The sequence below is a fragment of the Empidonax traillii genome, unplaced genomic scaffold (genome assembly GCF_003031625.1).
Source record: "Empidonax traillii isolate 1590-97213 ecotype Southwest subspecies unplaced genomic scaffold, ASM303162v1 scaffold554:size495636, whole genome shotgun sequence".
NCBI classification, from domain to species: domain Eukaryota; kingdom Metazoa; phylum Chordata; class Aves; order Passeriformes; family Tyrannidae; genus Empidonax; species Empidonax traillii.
In genome coordinates, this window is record NW_020955747.1 from 45249 (window position 1) to 68136 (window position 22888).

General features: G+C 46.2%; 1 protein-coding gene across 1 annotated transcript; it reads right to left on the reverse strand.

Annotated features, from left to right (window-relative positions):
* Positions 1-1186: 1186 nt before the first annotated feature.
* Positions 1187-20925, reverse strand: UBE2G2 (ubiquitin conjugating enzyme E2 G2). Its single transcript, XM_027897663.1, has 6 exons — positions 20831-20925; positions 14189-14224; positions 14057-14102; positions 8686-8804; positions 4955-5095; positions 1187-3101 (listed from the first exon to the last, which is right to left on the reverse strand). The coding sequence occupies exons 1-6, from the start codon at positions 20871-20873 to the stop codon at positions 2989-2991; spliced, it is 498 nt and encodes a 165-aa protein (XP_027753464.1). The 5' UTR covers positions 20874-20925; the 3' UTR covers positions 1187-2988.
* Between the last annotated feature and the right edge of the window lie 1963 nt (positions 20926-22888).

Below are 22888 nucleotides of genomic sequence, written 5' to 3' on the forward strand. Positions count from 1 at the left end.
CCGTTTCATGTGGCTCCAACGCCTCTCACACTTTCAAAGAGTCGCCCGCCTGCACACAGGCACACCAACCCAGTTAATGGATGTCTCACAGCCCACTGTGTGTGTTCTGACACAGCCCCTCTGCCAAGGAAAAACAACAGCATGTGTGTGTGGATGTGTGTATATACAAAGGCTTTAAAGAGAACGTTGCTTGCATTTTTACAGCCTTGTTGAAGGGGTTTGGTTTGGGTTTTTTTTTTGTTTTGTTTTGTTTTGAATATAAAAGCCTAAATCAAATATGATCCAGAGAATGAGATTTTTAAAAATCTTTAATACTTTACCTGCACGCGTAACACCTGTAGAGCTCTGACACTCCCCAGGGAACCTGTTTTATAGTAAGTGTTTCAGCCTGCAACTGCTCAGAAAAACATTGCTACTGGCCAGTACTGCACATGCTGCCAATATGCATGTTCCTTAAGGAAGGGAGAGGATTAAGCCTTTCAGGGAATTCTATCCTGGGAGCCTCACCTCGATGCCAAGTTTTAGTCCTCTGAGGTGAACTTTTGCCCGCATTTTGTCACCTGCAAGACTGCCTGGTGGACACGTTCACTGGGTGGCTTCAAACACCTGAGTCAGCAGGCCTGCTGCATGCCAGTCACTTAAAAATAAAGGATTTTGTTTCTAAAACACAGAGAGTTGGGGACTGTAGAAACTGGACATCTGAGCAACCTGGTCTAGTGGAAGGTGTCCTCACCCATGGCAGGGGGTTGGAACTAGATGGTCTTTAAGGTCCCTTCCCAGCCAAACCACTCAGTGATTCTATGATTCTCTGGTCCGAGTGTCCTTCTCAAATCCAAGGACTAATATCAGCACATTCTGAATCAATTCACTTGTTATATGTTCGCAAGACCTTCCTAGGCCAGGCACATGGTTCTAACAAGATTTTTGTAAGAAAGAAACTGTACATGGGCCCGCTGTCATATTTTTGCAGTTTTCTTTGAATTACCCAGCCATTGCCATCATTAGAGACAAGACATTTGCCTGGAAGTCCAAGCAACAGCAACCATGTCAGCTCTTCCACTGCCCTGAAGTACTCCCTGTGTTTTAACTGGGTTAGAATAAACCCTTCCACTCCTTTGGATCAAGTATCTTGGCCAGGTGGCTACCCGTATAAAACACCCACTGCAATACATTTGCGTACACCTAAGAAAGGAGAAAATATAATCACTTTATTTTCAGTATACAGACTAAATCCCACCATAAAATCAAGATAATGAGCAAGCACACATGAATAAAACACTCTGCACTTAACCAAACCCCACTTTTGCCATGTCTGCTGAATCCATTGTTGGCCATGTGGCCCTTGCAGCTCTCCAGCGTTGTTCCCCGAAGTGGCTGCAACGCTCCCAGGAGCAATCCTCCCTCTACTTCAATTCAAAAAATGCTCCCAGTTTGCGTAAAGTGCTACATTTTCCTGTGTGCCTTGAAATACTAGTTAGGTACAACACTATTTTGTCATCTCAGCTCCCAAGCTATGTCCGGTCCCCCTCCCACCCTTACATCAAAGCAACAATTACTTCTACAAGGAGGTAAAATCAGCAAGTTGTAGCAATACAGACTCTTCAGAGGTGCAGAACGATGGCACAGTGCAATCTGCAGCACGGAGAGCAAGACAGAAACACTGACGAGTTGTACCACGCACATGCACACAATCACCTCTGTAAAGCCTTCTCCACGCTGCGACTCCTTCCGTGTCACACGTTTTTCGCGTTAAAAGAAAACCAGCCCTTGTCAAATTTAGCCCATTTAAAGCTGCCAAAAAAACCTGGACTCTGTGTGCTATCAGTGGGCGTGTTATTGCTTGTAGTAAATCGAAGAAGATTTGGACCTACACGTGAGATTGGCTCGCAAAGCAGAAAGGTCAGCAGAGGCCCCTCAGCAGTTTTAGGAACTGATCAGCTGGTTTTTCCTGCACCCTTCACATCGGCTACAACACTGCAGTCCAAAACATGCATCGTACCATCCTCGAGAAAACAGTCCCTGTCTTCTCTGGCTCCTATTTAATACACAAGAGCACTCAGCGTAGAGTGTCACAGGTCATTTTAACAAGTTCATCATGTTCATCTTCGCTCGTTCACCTGAAAATGGGTGACCTGGGCTGTGACGGCAAAGGCCAGCAGTGCCGAATCCTCTCAAGGGCCACGTGTCACCAGAGGAGGAGCTCACAGAGCTGCCCAGCTGGACCTGGACCGAAGTGTTTAACAATCCAGTCTTTACACCTTTTGCCTCTAAATGAGTGTAAAGTTTACAAGTGAGTGTCTTCAAGGAGTAATAAAGCAGCTCTTGGGATTTCTGCTAAGCCAACGCTGACTCAAAGGCTCAGTACAAACTCACAGTGTCACATGGGAACACCAGCACCTTCCAGACCCCCAGCCAGCCCTCACAGCAACTTACATCCTCTCTAAAGTTCCTTGCTTTGCTAACACACCCCAACTATAAACTTGCTTTATAGCCTCTCCTGTTAACTATATTTTCAGATCAGATCTGACTGCAAACGCTGTCCTTAATCTAGAGAGTATCAATCATAAAATGGATAGATTATTTTCTGTCTACTGCTGCTCCAGATGCAATGCTACCTAAAAAATCACAACTAATTCTTCCAGCAGTCGATCCAAACCAGCGCTGCTCTCCAACAGCAAGTGGGTGAGGGCGGGCTGCAGATTGCCAAGTCTCCAGGCTTTCCACACCATGAAGTGAGGTAGCAACAAGCAGCCTTTGAAACAGCATCGTCTCTGTATTTTTCCCTACCACTGAATCCCTTTTCCACACAATTTAGCTTGTGAACTAGAGGCTTCTCTGGAGCAGTGGAAGAAAAGAGATGGTAAATAAATAACAAATGATAAGAACTAGGCCAATAGTTTTACAAAGTTTTCCTTTTTGGTACCAGCACTGAGCACTGCTCGTTTCCAGGTGGAGAGAAATACAAAACACTTCAGTCTCTCTGTGAGCTTAAAGTCCGAGTGACTTCTGCACAATCTGCTTGGCAATTTTGTTAAATTGTTCTCTGTCTTCCCGCCACATCTTGGAGGCGTCTACGTTGGCTCCACTTTCATCATTTGGCTCTGAAACGAGAAAGACTGAAAGGTAAGTGGGCAGTGGAGCAAGACCTTCTTGCTTCTTCAAGAATGCCACTTCCCCGAGGCTTTGATACAATTCTCCTCCTTGGGACTGCAGAAACACCACTAAAGAATATCCAGTGATAGCTCCTAGATTCCCAAACAGCTCTGCTTTTACTGACCACAAGAGAAAGGGTATCACAGCAAGGTCGACTTAAGGCAAGAAACAAGTGGCAGAGGAAAAGGACTTCCTTCTGTTTGTGCTCTCAGCAGCAGAGCTCCACCACGCACATGGCCAACACAATGGGGCACTCCTAGTGCCGTCAAGGGGGTTTAAAACCGCACGTTGCTCCCTGCAAAATGTTCTTTCCTGGTTCTGCAGCTTCCCAGACACAAAGGCCCCCCAACCAGGCCACCCAAACAGGCTCCGTCACTCACTGAGATGGCTTGTTCTATTAAAAAACAACAAAACAAACCAAGGAAACACATAGAATGCTTTAATTTCTGCAACATCTTTCATCTGAGGATTTTGGAGCACTTTAGAAAGCACATGAAGTGCTGGGTCCAGGGGGGCTCCCCATTAGAAGAGGTAAGCTGAAACACAGGATTTACCAGGGTTGTGGGCAGCACACAGCGGGACACTGTCCCAGGATTACAGGAGGCACTGAGACAGAATGCACTCTGCCCATTTCCCTTCACACACTTGTCCAAAGCCACCCTGGCCCAGTTCATGGCAGGCATCTCAGGCTCACATCCTTCTCGACACGAGAAAGACACGCCTACCGGTCCACCCGTAAAAACCAGCAGGTGTGCAGGTCACCCAGTCCGGGTGACTTGGGCTTACGCTACCTGCAGAGCCAGAGCTGAGGGTTTGCCAGCAGCCTGAAAGAAGCTGATGCTTTAGCCTAATTCCTCCAAAAGCCATGGGAAAACAGGATGCACAGGCAGAGAATGAGATCATGTGACTCCCACACTTACCAGCCTAGGTAAGGCTGCACCACAAACCAAGATCTTCGAAGCCATGGGAAGCCCAGCAAGGGAGGTAGTGTTCGCCTGCACAGCTTCCCATCAGCAGGTTACTATTCCAAAGCTAAAACAGTCCCACATAGGAATCCACTGCTTGCCCTTTGGTCAGTTTTGCTGCTTCTAAACCCATTTATCCTTCAAACACAATTCAAAGGGACACGGCTCTGCCCTCTTCAGGCAGTTCAGTGGCTCTGTCCACTCTGTGCAAAAGGATCCATCTTTCAGGGAGCTGTGCATGACAGAGCTGATCCATGGCCCTTGCTGGATTTAGGAAAAACCATTTAAAAGGCTGCACAAAGTGTTTTTCACCCCAGGTGTGTTCTCAAGAAGCTTTTCCCTGAACCAGAGATGGCAGAGTGGGGCATATTTCTAGGCTGGGAATAACAAAGAGAAATGGAGGGTGCTGGCTTCTGCATCACAGAGGCCACAGACTGGTTAGATCTTGGTAACCCTTCAGCTGCCAAAGCCAAATCCAACACAGGCTCTAATCCACAGCTTTAAGAGCAGAATTGACACCACAGCAAATACAAAGAAGCTTTTGTCCAGGAGCAGGGAATCAACTGAGCCCCTGGACCCACCAGCTCAGTTGCTGCCAACCTGGAAGGAAAGCCCTGCAGTTGCTCCCAAAGCAGGGAACACCTGGTTATTACTGATTCAGTCGCATTTTTTCCAATTCTTTTCAGAGAACTGGTTTATTAATAAATAAATACCAGGGCTTTATGAACTGTGGTGCTGCTGAGCAGCTTTATGGGTGCTTTGTTCACTTAACAAAGCAAGCAGCAAGAGGCAGCTCCAGCTAACTCAGGACCTGCTGACAGAACAGCACTGCTCACCTGCCAGCATGCTAACAACCGACAGGAGGATCTTCTCCACACTCTGCACGGGACTCCAACGCTCTGCGCTGCTCTCGTATCCCATGGGATCATCCCCGGGAGCATGAAGGATAGAGATGCAGACTCTCCCATCTGGGTAAACTGAGTGAGAAGTAGAGAGGATCAGTTGTTAGTCAGTGGAAATGCGTGGCTTCTCCAGATCTTTAGCACAGAGCACTGTTGGGACTTGGCCTTTGTATTGACTGAAGCCAAACCCAGTTTTAAATTTCCTCTTCCAAAGGCAAGAGGACACAAAATCCGAAAGACAAAAATCTTTAAGCAAATCCAACGAAGTTCTTCCCCAACAGAAACCTGCTGGGAGCACTCGTGCCATTTAATAACCAGTGGCAGGCTCAATGGGAAACAGAAGAGATGTAGTCTGGTGGAATAATGCAAGGATTTATGCACAGACACAGCTCCAAGCAGGTAACCAGTCCTACTTAAATGGAACTGACTGCACTGAACACACACTGGAGTCCTCCACTGGTCCGTGACTGGGAAAATAATTAAGCAAAGGAGAGAAAAGTGTTACGTTAAATATGCTATAATCAAAAATGTGATAAAAAAGAAAGTGTTATGTTAAAAACCATAACATAAATATATCATAAAGAATAGAACTGATCTTATTTTGAACATAACTGAGATGCAATCAGAAGAATTCTTTTTTTTTTTCATTTTGCTTAAAGCTCAGCTGCATTAAAGCACTGGAAACAAGGAAACATATGAATTAAGGATTTAGGCATCTTCCCCTCTACATCTTTAGCATAAGCAACAGTACAGGCTGTCTTCATTGAGACTGGACTCTGCTGACTTTGTAATAAACCAAACAAAGGCTGAAGAAGTAACACAAAGAGAACGGAGTTGGAAACACTGCTCTAGCAAGGTGGCCTAATTCTGCAGCCTTCCAGGGAAGGACAACTTTAGCTGAGCACTTTCACTGCTTCTATTCCTCAGGTGACCAAACCTCTGCCACCGCCATGGAAGCAAGACAAAACAAAGCGGGAACGACCGCTGGAAGCAGCTGCGCTTGTTTCCAGTTCCTTCCATTCACCCAGCTATGTCTGCACAAGCCTGCGACACATAAGCTCTGTGGAAGGCTTTTATTTACATGCCCTCCTGCAGCCCCAGGCTGGGGACTGGAGTTGGTCTAGCCGTAGTTGGAAGAGGAGGAAGCAGCAGGTGCTGAATCAGCACTTCTCCTTGCAAGTTAGGAACCCACTGGTAGAAGGTTCACCCTGGTAAGTGACTCTCCTGTTTCTGTGCAGTGTCTCATTTCAAACAGCCGGAACACAGCGGCACAGTCAAGATGGCAAAGGCTGACTCCAGGAAGGTGTACTCATCTTCTCCCTCTCTGCTCAGGTGAGACACCACCTGCAGTGCTGCCTCCAAGAGAGCTGGAGAGGGATTTTGGACAAGGCCCTAGACAGGACAATGGAGAATCGCTTCTAACTGACAGAGGGCAGGGTTAGGGAAGAACTGGGATATTGGGAAGAAATTGTTCCTTGTGAGGGTGGGGAGTCATTGGCACAGGTTGCCCAGAGAAGCTGTGGCTACCTCATCCCTGGAAGTATTCAAGGCCAGGTTGGATAGGGCTTGGAGCACACTGGGCTAGTGGAAGGTGTCCCTGCCCAAGGCAAGGCGTCGGAACAACATGGGCTTTAAGGTCCACTGCAGCAATCCCTTCCAATCCCCCCCATGATCCTACGATCTTCCCATGCTGTTGCTCAGTGCTAATGCAAGCACTGCCATTAATCACTACTGTGCAGTTGTCTTCACCAGAGCATCCAAGAAGGAAATTTTAAGAGAAGAAAGCTCTGAGGTGTTTTGATTCCCCCTTCACAAAACATAAACTGCAAAGACGAGGGAACACAGCAGACTTTTTAAACCTTTTCCTTGCAATTTCTCACAGCAGGACGAATGAGCACTAAAGGAACAGAAAAAGCACAGCTGCAGCCTTTCTGGGTAAAACCAGCCCAGCACAACCCTAGCTGAGGAGAAAGATTCAAGTGTCTACTTCAGGTGATCTAAACCTCAGATTTACAAGACCCAGAGTCTTAAAGCGCTGAGCTGACCACCCCGTATGCTCCAGTTAACCTCATGGACGAAGCACCCCTGTGTAACAAGGAGTCAGGCAGTTTGTGCTTCTCTGCACCCCACTCCTCCTGGCAATGCTGCACACAATGCAGCTGCCAGCAGCAAACCTCAAGCCAAGGCCACAGCGGGAGCTGCCGAGTATTGCGTGGACACGGATTTGCTCACGGACACAAGTTGTCTGGCAAGAATTTTGGGTGAATTAATCCAGCTGGAGCAAGGTGTTGATGTGACCACACTGCTTCCAAATGCCAAATGCTGCCCTGCTGTGGACACCAAAGCTCCAGAGGTGATGCCACACTGCCCTGGGCACGTCCACACATTTCCACCCTGTGACATGCAGGTGTGTCTTCCCCATGCGGATTAAATGGGCAAAAACCTGCACGAGTGGAGCTTCCAGAAGGAAGAACAGAACAACTTCACAAAATTGCAAAATTCCTTGGAATAGGATGAAATAAATCAATTCCCAGCTGACATTATGATCTGTGTTTTGCAAGCGTGAGAACGTCAGCTGGAGAGGAAGCACTAGGCAGGAGGGCAGCATTTGCCTTTTCTTGCTCTCAAGTGGCAGAGACCTAACAGCCTGGAACACAGATCCAGCCCACCAAACCTGGGTGATGACAAACAACCTTTACAGAATCCATGCTGATTTAGAAGATGTCATAAGCAATGATTTTACACAAAATTTCAAGGCTGATTCCAGAAAGCAGTGCTCCAGGCTGCAAAGGGAGGGCTTTAATGTTTTTCCATGCCCAAGGCTCAAACCTGTTAGCTATACTTCTTGTTACTGCAGTTACTTTCATTGAAAAGTCTTGAGATAATATTGTCACCATCACAGAATCACTAAGGTTGGAAAAGATCTTTATGATTATGGAGTACAACCAGAATCAGAACTGCAGAGCAAAGGCCAGCAAAGTCTTAATATTAAAGCACCAGCAAATGTGTTGTCTGATTGGACAGAGCACTCTGTATTTCAGAAAGATCCCATCAGCAACTTTAAACAAACCTGTGACTTCATGCTGCCTAATAAAGCTGCACCCACACTTTGGTGAACATGAACAACATTTCACTCATTAAAATAGTACCAAACTACCTAAATGCAAGCCACAGAGCAAGACTGAGTTCAAGGAGCATTTCAACAATGCTCTCAGGTGTGGTGTGATTCCTGGGATGTCCTGCACATGGCCAGGTGTTGGACTTGATGATCCTGATAGGTCACTTGCAACCCAGCATATTCTATCATTGGAAAGAGCCTGTATAATTCACAATATCTCACATCATGTATAGAAGATTCAGCTTTAGATTTAGCTTTGTCCAATAGTCACAGGTATTCCCAGAATTATCTTGAAGGCAGTGAATGTTTTGGAATCCTTACTGGTCTGTTAAGGAGCAAGAGGTTTACAAGGAGTAATGTGATGAGCAGAAAAGGACCCTAAACCAGAGAAAAACTGGACAGCTGAATGCTCCTACTACTGTATGGCCAAAGTTGGAAAGGGAAAGAACCACCCTTAGGAAGGACACCAGCTCTCCTGCTGCAAAAATTTGTTTTTAAAGTGCACAAGCAACCCACTCCCCTGTGCATCCTGCTGCATCAGACTCACTGTTGGGATGGAACATCTCGCACGTGAACCTCATCTTCGGAGGACTCAATGGGTAGTCGAGTGGAAAGCTCAGGATTGCAGGGAAAACCCCATACTCAAAACAGGTGTCTTCAGGACCCCTAGAAACAGGTAAAACATTTTTTTAAACCAGTTTTAAACAGTTCTTTCTCCCAGATTCTTGTCTAAATGAGACGTCTGAAGCTTCAGTTAGATCATCTTCTCCAGGAAACAAAGAGTTAACGTGCTCTTACCCCACACCTCATAAACTTAAATCCAAATACAAGGCTTGGGAGGCAAGGGGGAAATCAAAGCTTGCACACTAAATTACTAGGAAGGTCACAACACTGTTTAATTAGCAGGGTGTGTCTGGATATAATTGGAGTATCTGGCTCCAAGGCATGTTCCAGGATTTGAGTGTCTGCACGTCAAGAGAAAGCAGAGGCAGGTGTGGGACTCCTCTGCCTTTGAAGATACTGTTATGCTGCACAAGACAGAGATGTCAAATGCTGCAGCTCAAAAAAAAAAAAGGTAAACCCCACAGAGATCCCAACTGCCAGTATCGAGAACAACCACACAAACATTTATCGCTGTCTGATGCAGAAAACACAGCAAGGGTTTGTAAAAATAAAACCAGAGCTCTGAGACCATAATTGCCAGATGAGACGCAGGACAACAATGTGCCTTTGCAGACTTCAGGTATTGAGTTTGCCCTCCCTCGAGCGCATGTGGAGAACAAATGGCTTCATCAGGGTTCTTGTAGAAACATTTCCTTATTGTGTTCAGCATCTAGTTCAAAGTGCACTCGAGTTGAGAACATGAAAACAATTATTCTACCCTGACTACACAAAACACTTTTGAAAAGTGAGCAGGAAAAAAAAGTTTATTAGCCATGATTTATTCAAACTTGATGAACCATCTGGAAGTTGTAACACAAACATGATTTCCCTTGATTGGAAAGATGACGAAATAAGCTTCTGCACTGAAAATCGTAGCTAGGGAAACCTCATATATTTAGTAAAAAGCCCTTCAAGCAAAGGTTCTACTGTCTGGGAAATAAGGTTTAGAAATATATTCATGCCTTCCCCCTCCCAATCCCCATTCCTCATGCCAGAAAGAACATTAAAAGTTCAAGGATTCCTAACAGTTAAGACTGCAACTGATAACCTATAGAAAAAGAAAACCAAAAGCAGCAAATCCTAAAGCCTTTTGAGACTCATTCTCTCAAACTCTGAGACTCAAAAGACTTGGCTGGTAGATAAACACAAGAGCTATGTGATTTAAACCCGAACATTGACACTGGCAGGTAATAAAAGAGAAATGTATCAACATTCTGCAAGAATCAAAGCTAAATTGTCTCAACCACTTTGTTCCCTTTCTGGCCTTTTCCCTAACTTTAGTTGGGATTCGATTCACATCTGAGAGTAAACTGAATGCATTTTTTCATGACCATTTTAATTCCAGCTGTATTTTAAAGGCTTATTGTTGAACTTCTGAGAGTATGTACATACAGGCATTGAAAAGCTGGTGGGTGTCTTATGTTCTGTTTTGAGAGCAAACCCACAGCCTTGAGGGCTCTTCTGTCAAATAGGCTCAACCCAACACACTCCATTTTCGGCCCTGCTTTTGTTTCAGCCACTCAGCGCTGCCAGGATCAACTTCAAAGAAATTATTAAAGTTAATCCAAGACAGCATTTGCAGCTACAAAACACTCAGCATTTGAACTTAACAGCATCACTTTTGGCTCAAAAAGGACATCAGCAGGGCCTGGGAGGTAAGAGCGAGGCAGCTTCTGCAATCACGCCCCTGCTCTGCAGTGATTCCAAAGTTGACTTAAAGCATGAAAAGGAGAAACTCTGACGTCCATGAGCTGGCTATTACTCAGGCAAGGGGCAGAAAAGGGTGGTGGGTATCTGCCAAAATAAGAGGGAAAAGTGCCTTGACAAGGGCAGCTTATGGGGATTGTTTAGTCTGAAGAAAAGGAGGCTCAGGGGGGACCTTCTCGCTCTTTACAACTCCCTGACGGGAAGGTCAAGCCAAGTGGGAGTCGGGCTCTGCTCCCTCGCAACAAGAGCGAGGACAAGAGGAAATGCCATAAAGTTGTGCAGTGGAGGTTTAGATTGGATATTAGGGTAAATTCCTTCCCTGAAAGGGTGGCCAGGCACTGGCACAGGCTGCCCAGAGCAGTGCTGGAGTCACCATCCCTGAAAGTGTCCAAAAACACGGAGATGTGGCACATGGGGACATGGTTTAGTGGTGGATTTGGCAGTGCTAGGGGAAAGGTTGGACGTGATGTCTTAGAAGTCTTCTCCAACCTTAATGATTCTGTGATTCTTAATTCTATAATCACAGCTTCAAATACATTTGTAAATGGCTTATTTGTAAAAAGATAAGTGGAAAAAGACCAAACCCCACAATCACCAGAGGACCAAAAGAGGAATGGAGACAAGAGTCATAAGCCTAATTTATAGATCTAATTACCTTTCTAGGCAGCTTTTTGAAAAGTTGACTTCAATTTATATTGTTTAGTTTTCAAACAATATTTAGGCTAATAAAGTTCTCAACAATAGTGTGGTTTTGTGTCTTTTGGGGATAAACTGTAACAGCAACACACACTTGTATATGGCAATCAGAGAGGGCAAAACTTGGCCTTGAAACGTGAAATCCACAAACATGAGACAGCCTGAAGGACCTCAGACTACGCTAAGGAATTGAGCAGCATAAGAAAAACTCTCCTGAAATGCTGTTGCAAAGGTATGACTTTCAGAAGTACTCCCCACCTCTGCTGTTCAGGAAGGTTTCCACGTGGTATTTTCAGCTCTTGATCTATTACACTCATTTTGGGAGGGTAAGAGCTGTTCTGTCCTTCAGACATGTCAATACAGCCTTAACATTTATATGTCTCACATTCCTCCAGCACTGTCGCTGCGGGCAAGAACACTGGAAATACAAATTATTATTTCCATTATTTAAAAAGACATTGTTTTATCTCTGAGCCAAGTTCTTACATCAATCTGTGTAACATTACCCAACCCACCTCTGAACTAATAAATGAGAGATGTCTTTTCTCTCCTAGGTCTCTTTTGTTTTAATTTATTTGCCATTACATGTGCTCTAGCTTTATATAAATTGAGTGAAGGAAAAAAGTATTCTGTTCTTTTCACTATCACATTAGATTTTGCACATCATCTGTCTGAAAATCTGAAGCCAGCTTTACTTTAATTTCCTCATCTGCCCACCTCTCATTCCCAGGATCTCATACAACACATTTGAGATTACAAAACACTGGAAGAGATCACCACAAATACAAACAAGATGTGTAGCTTGCTTTCCAAAGGTATGCAAACACTGCTACTAACAGGGCTTGTAAAGAGATGAAAGTAACCAAACGTGTTTAGGGTAAACATGTTTCTATTGTACCACAGCTTCAGAATTGAGCAGATCTTAAAATATAACTTGATTATGACACACACACAATATAGAAACCAAAATGAAAGCACCTCCTCCGCCTCTCATTTTACGCTGACAAAGACCTGAAGCTCAACACTCAGCACTTTAAAGGGCTTTCAAGTCTGCAAGCAGCAACTTCGTTCTTTAAGAATGTTATGGGAAGTATGAAAAAGCACTGTCTAGGCCAAACCAAACCTCTACTCAGCCACACAAACTCTGCTAAGAGAAAGTACCAACAGGCAGGAATGTTCCAAGAAGTGCACTAAATCCTCTGGGATTTCCACTCCCAGCAATGCACAGCTGTCTGACCTGCAATCTGGCACATTACAAAGCACATGTGCTGACTATGCCACTCGCAGAAAGAGAAAGCGTAAGATCCTGCAGCCAAAACCTTTGGTGTCAGGCAACAAACAACCCAAACAAAACACCATGCTAAGTGTTTAATTTCAGGGGACTGAGCTACCAGGAAGCACAACCTGTTATCCCAAGAGAAATCACTGCACATAAGCAGAGGCATTTGCCAGCTCTTCCCATCAGTGAGCAAACAAGCAGTGGTAATCCAAACCTCCACTTACCAAGGCCTAAAATAACTCGGAGGCTCCTGCTTGTCATTACAGCAGGATCACCCACGCAACTCGTGTGGAATAGGGATTCGCTACAGCTCGGGGTGCTTTTGTGTTGGTTGTGTGCCTGAGACCAAGAGACAGAAACCTTGCTTTTCATCCCTGGACAACAAACTCCCAGCAAACCGAGCAAGGAAAACTCTGCCACCCACGCCAGCTCAGAATCTCACCAGTCAGCACTGGTGGTTGCAGGGAAAACCTGCCCAGAGCACAGTGGGGATGGAGCGAGTGGGGCCATGGCCATCACCTGCTGTCCCCAGAGTCCTCCAGGAACCCCAAGCCCTGGCTGAAGGAAAGGAAATCACCAATTCTTACCAAAGGAATCCTGAAATACAGAGCCAGGATCTACCCTAACAACAGATCATCAGATTCAAGATTAACTTGGGTGGTTTAAAGGTTCTTCATCTTTTAATTGCATTTGCATAAAATGTCAGATGTGAGTGACAAAGGTATTTGCTCCTTTACCATTTTAGAACTTCATTTTGTAAAAAACACAAGTTATTCCACGTACTCAAAGTTCCCAAAAGTACAGCATGAGTAAGAGTACAAGAAAGAGATAGGCCGATTTGTAAGACACTGGTCAGGAAGATTTTGTCTTTTCGTGGCTAATTTTGCTACCAACAACCATACCCATCAGGTGGGGAGTGGAAGGGGGAGAAAATGGCTTTTTTCAGGAGTCTTTGCCACCCCCAAAACACAACAGGTCATGATCAAAACTATTCACCAACAGAAAAGCCTTCTGTACAGAACCACTGTACTTAACTCTTCACAACACCAACCTATTCATGAAGTGTAAAGAATTACAAAAGACTTTTTTATTTAAATATGAAGAATTTTTTAGATCAAAACCTTTCAATTTTTCCAGAAAAAAATTGACTAGTAAGTAAATTAATTCTAGACATTGATTTTTTTTTTCTCCTGTCACTAAAAATCTGTGTATTTTGCTCCGTTTAAAATCTGCCCTGCATCCGCAGTTAAGCAATGTTCCAAGAGGTCTGTGATCTACGAGCAATTTGTTTTTTCCTACGGCATTTGTAAATGTAACGCATAGCCAAGAGAGCCCAAATGAGGATTCCTGAAAAAATACGCAAGCTTACAAGTTGTACACCTCACCAGCGCTGCCTCTGTCACCCTGGTTAAAATCCAAATCCCTGTTTAGGTAAGAGAAAGAATTCCCAGCCTATGGTAGGCCAAGGCTGATGTCATACAGAACTGATAGTAATTTTTGACATTCTTGCTCTCCTAGAAGCTAATCACAGCATGCAACTGCTGATTTCAGACACAAAACAATATTAACTCACATGATCAGGGCTTCCCATTCAAAGAAGTTCTCTTCATTCATGGGACCTGTGAAATAAAACAAAACAATGCTCAGTGCTACCTGAACACAAGGATACAGCTCCAGAGTGCACAAACCCCACTCAGCTCCTCACCTGCCACGATCCCTTCGGGTGGGTTCAGGGTCAGCTCTGTGAAAACAGGAACACAAGGAAGGTTAAGGTGACCTGTGAGCCCCAGCATTTTGGGTGGGGTTTGGTTTGGCTACAGCTTAACATAGAGGCCCCACTACCAAACACCCCTGGAGAGCAGCTTGAGGACACCACGGGAAGAATCTCCCGGCCATGCTTCACTTTACATCCAGAAGGCCCAGGATCCCACTGCTGATAATTTAACTGCTTCATGCAAGATGAGTTTTCTAGACAAAATTATCTGGCACTTTGGGTTTCTTCAGCCTCCCAGAATTAGTCTTAGAATCACAGAATTGTTTAGGTTGAAAAAGACCTCTAGGACCATTGAGTCCACTATTTTCCCAGGGGCAACAATTTAAAAAGGAGAAGGAAAACCAAAACTCCTTCCACAGAACCTGAGAAACACCCCCCTCTTGGACCTCTGTGATATCTGCAGGTACAAACTCAACAGCCTGCAAAGGGGTTGTATTACCGTGACCTCTCTGCACCCATTCAGGTTTGATGCCCTTCCGTACAAAACCCAGAGTGACACGAAAGCAGGAGAAGCAGAGACATTCATACAATAACCTCCGGAATCAGCCCCCCATTTCAAGCCTGGGGAAGCCCAGAAACACCACATGCTGATAAAAGAACAACCAGCTTTCATCCTGTCTGGTGGAATGACCATCAACTTCCAGTTTCTGATGTCCTGCAGGGTGGTAGCAGCAGGTGAGGCACAGAGTTCAGCTGCACACAGGCAACCAGCAGCCTGCAGTCCTGGGGGTTCAACACCAGCCCCACAGTGCTGGCGGGGCAGCCAGGGGGACTGGTGGCAGGAGGTGACACTCTCAGCTGCTTATCCAGCACAGTGTTTCCTAACCCATGGCCTGTGGAACACCAGTGGCCTGTAACACAGAACACAGTCACAAGAACCACCACGCTCCTTCCCAACGCAGGAAAACGAGCAGGAACATGGACCCAGGCAATATGGGAAGTCACAAACCAGTAAATGAAATGACTGACCCAATTTCTGTTAAGTTGTAGGTGAAAAATGCTGCATGGAACACATTTCTGTCTTAGAACAGCTCCTTTACTGTAGGATTCAAAGATGTGCCAAAATGCACTGACAGGAGGGACGATAAAACCCAAGCTGCCCTTAACCTTGGCACAGCCCTCTCTGAAGTTCCAAAGCCCAAAAGCCCCATCCTGAAACTCAACCTTAAGGTTTCCCACAATGTCCTGACATTCAAGGACAGGTTTTTCCAGCTTCAGAGTGGGTCTCCCAACAGCTTTTCTTGTTGATGCTTTTAGACAGAAAGAGGGAGATGTCAAACCCAGGAGCTCCCAGAATCATTTTGCTCCATCTTGTGGCTCTCTCTAAGAAAATCCCTCTGATGTTTCCCATGATTTCCCCGGAAAAGCTGGCAGCACCTGTGTATCCCCCGTGGTGGCAGCCAAGCAGGTGTGTCATACAGTTCTCCACTCCAATGAAAACTGGGACAATGGGTCAAAGCCCACAGAGCAAAGTGTCTCCATGAGATCATAGGTTCAATTCTGCACTTCCTTGCTCAGCTCTCCCCTTGGAGAAAAAGGTTTCCATTCTAAACAATCAGGCAAAGAGGGAACTAGGCAGTCAGGGACACAGGAGGTTTGATTCTGAGTGGCTGCTGCTACAGCTGGTCATTGAGAAAGGAAAAACCTCTTTTCCACAGGGGTGGTCACATCCTACCCAGTGATTTCTCTAGAGCTGCACAAAGGGAAACTCCAAGCAATTTTTGGAGCTGCACAGCATGAACTGCTGGGATCTGACACAGCATCAGCTGCTTCAGGCTCACCAGAGCCTCTGAAAACGGAATGTCAGGGGGAGTTTTTCCAATTATTTAAACATGAGCAGCAAAAAGCAGTGAAAGGCTAAAACAAATGATCTGATCAAATGCAGAACGACTTTGACAGACCAGCTAGGCCAAACAGTCTCCTTCAGTGAAGAGATTTTCTCTAATATCCAATCCACACCTCCCCTGGTGCTACCTGAGGCTGTTCCCTGAGAGCAGAGCCTGACTCCCACCTGGCTCCACCCTCCTGTCAGGGAGTTGCAGAGAGCAAGAAGGGCCCTCCTGAGCCTCCTTTTCTCCAGGCTGAGCCCCCTCATGGGAGCTGTGCTCCAGACTCTTCCCCAGTTCCATTGCCCTCCTTTGGATAGCGAGGAGCTGAGCCCTCTGCTCATGCTGAGCATGGACAATATCCAACAGAAGGCATTGACATGGAAGAGACAGATCCTGAAGCTACACCTACTACTGTAAAGACACAGCTTGCCCAAACTTGATGCAGCAGCTACCTCTTTGGGTCAGGCAAAGAAGAGTTTGGGTTGGAAGTACCTTAACGTTTATCAAGTTCCACCTCCTGAGATAGGCAGGGATGCCACCCACAGGACCAGGTTGCTCAGGGCCCCATCCAGCCCTTGAACAATCAAATGCTGACATTGAACAAGGTGCTAACTACCAGAGTTGCCACCAGCAACATCCGTGGGATAAAAAAGCCTCCCGGTGTGCCCAGGGAGCTCCCTCCCTCTAGGCACGCCTTGGGTTCCTTCTGTAAATCGCTTACACAGAAGTGATGGTCAAAGAAACGATTGCTGAACATTGAGAGCTCTGTAACAAGTCAAACCAGCCCAACCAAGTCAGTTCAGAAACATGTTGCCCAGCTCACATAACCAGGGTGAAAAACATCATCATGTATGGAAGACGACCAGAGGTCCCTAAAGACACCAAAATGAAGAAAAGCCCATTCCTGGAAGATCGTGGTGTTCTATAACCACCTATGGACCTGGTATGGATACTTCTGGCTAATAAATACCACCTGGAGCCAAGCATGAACGTTAGGAAGAGTTATCCCCTGCATCCAGCACTGTAATAAAGTAAAACCCGCTTCTTAGTACTACTTGGTGCTAAGGAGTTTTATTCCAGAGTCTCGGCTTCCTACAGAGTACAGCACGAGCAGAAATGTCCTATTAAGAAGTTCCGAGAGGTGGGAGGACGACCTAATTTGCAAAAAAAAAGAATAAAACAGCAAGCCAAGAAAGGAACCGGTTTTGAAAGAGACCAAGGGGAAAGCCGGGAAAGTCGTCGCTTGTAAGCTCAAAACAGCTGACACTACAGAACGGTGATGTTTCTGTTGGGCAGGTTTGGTGCACAATCAACACCTTCATTTCACTGCTCTTTGTGGAGTCATTATCAGCCAATTCCACCTTGGAGATGGTTCTCAGGAAAACTGAAAACACACCTTTTTGTTAAAGGTCTTAATAAAGAGACGAATCACATCCTGGTAAGAGAAGTTGAACAAGTATGTTTTATAAAAACTGCACCTATTTAGGTACCCCTAAGGGGATTAAAAGCCCAGGACTGAGGAAATACTAAGCGTGTGCTCATTGCAGTATCTGAAAGCACCTGGACTGAGATACTCGAAAACGGTCCGTTTTCTTCTGCCTCCACAGAACTCTTCCCAAGCAATAAGGATGGCAAGTACTCACTGAAGCGCTGCCAGGTTCAGAAGATTTATTATTTCTGTGAACTCTCAAATCTCACAACATAAATCTCGTATTTTTAACCCAACAGCACTCCCAAAGATACCTGTTGGCATTACAATCTACTGCTCTGTTGCCTGTTTGTACCAGAAAGGAAATACAGGGCATACAACCAGGCACAATAGTTCTTGGGTCTCTAGAGATCTGACTTAATTCTTCCAAAGTAACCCATTTTAGATTTGAAATTTCAGCCAGTGTAAGAGATCTTCAAGATCCTGCAGCCAGGAAGCAGTAAACTTTCCATCTCTTTAACTCTCATAAATAAAAGCTGCTACTGATGTCAGGTCCTAACACTATTACACATCTAGAATTAACAACAAATTCTGTAAAAATAACAGACAAAACCACACAGACTCTAATAAAAATAATGGCCTTTTTTATAACTTATTTTTTGAAAGCTTTAGATAAATCGGTTCTGGCAGAGTGGATAATAAATATGAGGCAGCAAAAAGCCAAACATGCACACAAAAATCTAAATGAGGACTAAAAAACGAATCCATATCATCTGGCTGCCCACAGCCACCGCCCCTTTCTTTTTCAAAAGGAAAGAAAACCAGAGCAATTTCACAGCCTCTTGCAAAATGAATAATGCATTTGGGCTCCACAGGTAGCAACTTCTCACAGTGTCAAGCATTTTTCACATAAGGCAACAATAAATACATTTTAAATAAATATTTAAACGTGTGCACACATGCACAGAGAAAATCCAAGACCAAAACTGAAAAAGAAAAGGAAAGAATTGGAAGTCTGGCGAGTAAAATACATCCACCAGCAAGGGACTGATTGCCAAACGCCTCTGTCAGGACTAAAAGTAACTAAAAAGAAGAGATAGAAAGGAGAAGGAGGGAAAGCAAAGGATTGTGTTCACAAATTTCTACAACGACACATATGAGATGTTATCCAAGTGGGGCAGCTGGGATGGGGTCACTGAAAACCTTCTTCATGCTCATGAATTCACCCAGTGCCTGCATCCACACCAGCAACACACATCACCAGGGGGGAATGGAAAGTTCATACAAAGCTGAACGTCAGACTACAGCCCTGTCTCAAGGCAGGGCTTGCTCTTTTTCTGCAAAAAGAGTCAGCAGGACTGCTCCTGACCAGGAACTGTTTCTATTCTTCAAAATAACTTTTGCTGAAAATCTGCACAGGGCACGAGAGCTTCTGAAGAGCTACGACTCACTGCCAGCCTTTTGTGAAACACTAGGGGAGGGGTTTAAGTCCAGTTTGACTGGGGGGTTTGACGTGCTAAAGGGAAGTAACCACCCGGAAAAGGCAGGTGCAGCACAGGGAAATCCACGCAGCAACAGACACCGGAACGTCTGGATAAACTGCACTGCTGGAACTCGGGTTTCCAGAATTCAAAGCACTATGCAATTAGTCACATTAATTTTTTTACAATACTGTGTTTTATTGGAGGTGGGGAGGTGTTTCTAATGGCAGATCACAGACCAAACATTATCTCAGTTCCTGACTACTATTACTCTGGGAAACGAGGTAGAGAGGATTCACTTCGTGTCTGCCCGTGGCAATAAGTAATTTTTCTGATGCCCTTGAACATAATTTTTTTTCGTAAAGATTTCATTCATGCAAAACACTCCAGTCAGATCTCTGAGCCTCTGAACAACGAAGGATCAAAAATGCTTTTTGGGACTGAGGGGATTGATGCAAGAGAACAGACAAAAGCAGAGCCAAGTCTTTCTGTGGTTGTTTTTCAGGTCAGTGCCTCTGGATCACAATGGAAAATGCAGATTTCTAGGACACGCAGGTTCAGCACAAGCTTTGCCCACACACCCACGGGGCTCACCCACCGAGCAGAGGGGGCCGGGCCCCCAAACCCCTCTGAGACAACTCAGCTCAGAGACCCGTGCTCTGCAGAGCGGCCTGGGAACAGGCACCGTGTTGGCAGGGAACATGTGTCTATAAATACTCTATTTTACACAGGCTGGAATATTCCACTGAACCATGGCAGAGAGAGAAACAACTCCCAGTCCCTGCACAGCCTGGGAAGTGCAGCAAGTGACCTTCCCTGGAGCAGAACAGTTCTTAAAACCCAGCTCCCTCCTTCCCCACCAAACACCTCGTTTCACCATTTTTATTCCTTGCCATAATAAATAAAAAGGCAGGGCATCAGAGCTCAAAAGCAAGGAGCTGAACAAATATTTCTCACCAACAAAAGGCACCTTTGGACACCTCTCAAGCTCACCAGGGAGCAGATGATCCATCCCAGAAGTGGGATTCCCACAGGAACCCTCTTCCCTGTGGGAGGGCTGGTCTGGATCACTGCTCTCCACCTCCTGCAAGTCCCATCTCACGCTGATTTTTAAACAAACAAGCAAGTCTATGCCCTTGATCACTAAATTCGAATTCAAATGCTCTTACTAACCACTCCACTTCCGTTAAGGACAAAATCCCAGAATTGTTTGGATTGGATGGAACTGTAAAGATCATCTCGTTCCAAACACCTGCCGTGGGCAGGGATACCTTCCACTACGCCAGGTTGCTCCAAGGCCCATCCAACCTGGCTTTGAACTCTTCCAGAGATGAGGCAGCCGCAACTAGAAGGTGTCTATCCTGTCAAACACCTCTAATTATCTTTGAGATAACAAACCTCTGCAACAGACACTTTACACATCTGGAAAATTTAACAAGGAAAAGCATCAAAGTAACTGGCCACTTGCCCAGGGTTCCCAGCCTGGCCCACGACCAAGCTCCTGGAGCCGCGGAGACCCACATGTGTCCCCCGCCCTCCGTGTCCCGGTGTAAAAGGCTGTGTCCCACCTGCGACATGGGGCGGCGGTGCCGGGCATGCCCCCCTTCCCCACAGCTGCTCCCCAAAGCCCGCGGTGCCCCGTGCCCAGTGCCCCTCACCGCCCGCCCCGGGGACTCTGTACGGGCAAGGGGAGGGCCCTGCAGCTGGAGGGGCACGGGCAGGAAGGCCCGCGGCCTGGCCTGGCCGGGCCCGACGCCGCCCCGCGGGCCCTCCCGGGCTTTGTGAAGGATCCCGGCGGCAGGGGCAGCGCGGGGGCCCAGGGAGCGCGACTCACGCTTGTACTCGGCCATGAGCCGCTTCAGCGCCGTCCCCGCCATGGCGCGGCCCCGCCGCCGCTTCCGGGTACGCGGCCACAGCGCCCGGGGGTGGGGATGGGGGGGAGGCGCTCTATCCCGCCGGCCGCGCCTCTATGGTAGCGCCCAGTCCTCCAGCAGGAACGCACCGGGAATTCCCGCTCGCGTGGGCGACTCTGCGGGAAACGACGGGAACGCGGCAGCTGCTCCGCCGCGGTGGGAGAGAGGGAAATGCGCAAAATGCCGCATTGTGCGGCAAACCGCCCCACGGAGCGGGGGCTGGGCGGCAACGCCGCCCCCTCCCAGCGGGATTTTGTGCGGGACATGCCTGGAGCGGCTCCCGCACGTGCCCTTCCAGCCGGGACAGGGCCACGGAGAGCACGAGGCGGGAGCCCGACTCCCAGACTGGATTCACTGCGTGCAGAAGCAAAGGACGACACGTCAGCGTACAAATCCAGGACCAGACAACGGGATCTGCGGGATGTCCCGCCCCAGCCCACCAACAGCAACGCGAAAAAGGAAATGGGGGCCCTTCCAGCGAGATTCCTGCAAGCGGGAGCAGATCTAACGCGGCCAAATGGAAAGAGAAAAGGCTGGTATGAATCCGACGGAGCAGCAGGACAGCCTGAGTTGAAATTCCCCCGGAGCAGGCTCCGCGCAGCCCAAACCACCACACAAATCATTAAACTTCGGCAAGGTTAGGGAGACAGGAGAGCAGATGATTGTTTTGAAGACACCTCTCTCCTTGCTCACCCTCTCTTCTTCATGGTTTTCCCCCTTCATTTATCAAGTTTATCTACCAAAAACAAGTACTGAAAAGGAACACGAGGCTGCAGACTTCTAGTACCCGGGGCGAAACAGAGTCGAAATTAAGGGAGCAGGAGAAAGGGACACTGCCTGGCACTTGGCAGACGGCTGGAATTTCAGCGATGGGATTTTTATAAGCCTCTACAACAAAAACCACCACTGCTCTATCACAAGCATTGGTTTTGGATCAACTGCCCTGCCACGTCCAGTTCTGCAGTAATTCAGGACAAAAAAAAAACAAAAAAACTCATTTCTGCATAAAAAAAGTATATTTTGGACAACTTTATCATAACATGACAAAATGCATGTAAACCTGCAGTATTTGAACTCTACCTTAAGCATTGTTTCATGTAAATACACTGATTTACATAGTTTGAGTAAAACAGAGGCACAAGACTGACCAGAGCCAGGAATGAACGCTTCATGTCCCAACATATGGATGAATGTTCAGGCCACAGGTTTAAAGAAAGAAAAAAAACTATAGTAAAATTTTTAAAACAATAAAGAACAGCAGAAACAATACAGAACTTAATCTGAACTTAAATCAAACTGGCCCACTTCAAATGTTTATCCATCCCTGCAGACACTGTTTTGACTTGTGCACGCAGAATGTCAAAGACAACAAGTAACTTCGGTAAACATCCTCTAAAGCTGCAAAGAGCCCCGTGTGATTGGAATGTTCATTTGTTCACTATTAAAATAGCAAATCCAAGGACAGATGGGCGAGTCAAGTGAAATGAGGATCCAGAAACTCCTCTTCTCCAAAGGGTGCTGTGTCTCAGCACTCTCCACTTGTCTGCCGGTGGAAGACGTTGATCGTGTCTTCATCTGTCTCTAGCTGTGGGAGTAACACAGGAATTATTTTAACATTTTAGAAATATGGACATTATAAGTATTACAGAAAACTTGAAAAACCCATGGTGACAAAAGCACTTGGCTTTCTGCTCCTAAACAGTGATAGAGCACTTCAGGGACAACTTTAATTAATTAATGCATGAAATACTTTCTGCCAGTCACCGTGAACAAAATACTTGGAACAGGCTAAACTCAAAGCAACTATTTCAGGATCGCTTTGATTTCAAGCGCTTTGATCATCATGCAGACATGAGAATATCTGTGTAGCAATTTGCAGTAAGTGTGTTCTTCATACCTGTGCAGGTGTGTCTGCTTCCTTAACTGGTTCTCCATCAAACCAGCATCTAATCTGCCTCATTGACAAGTCCTGCAAGTTC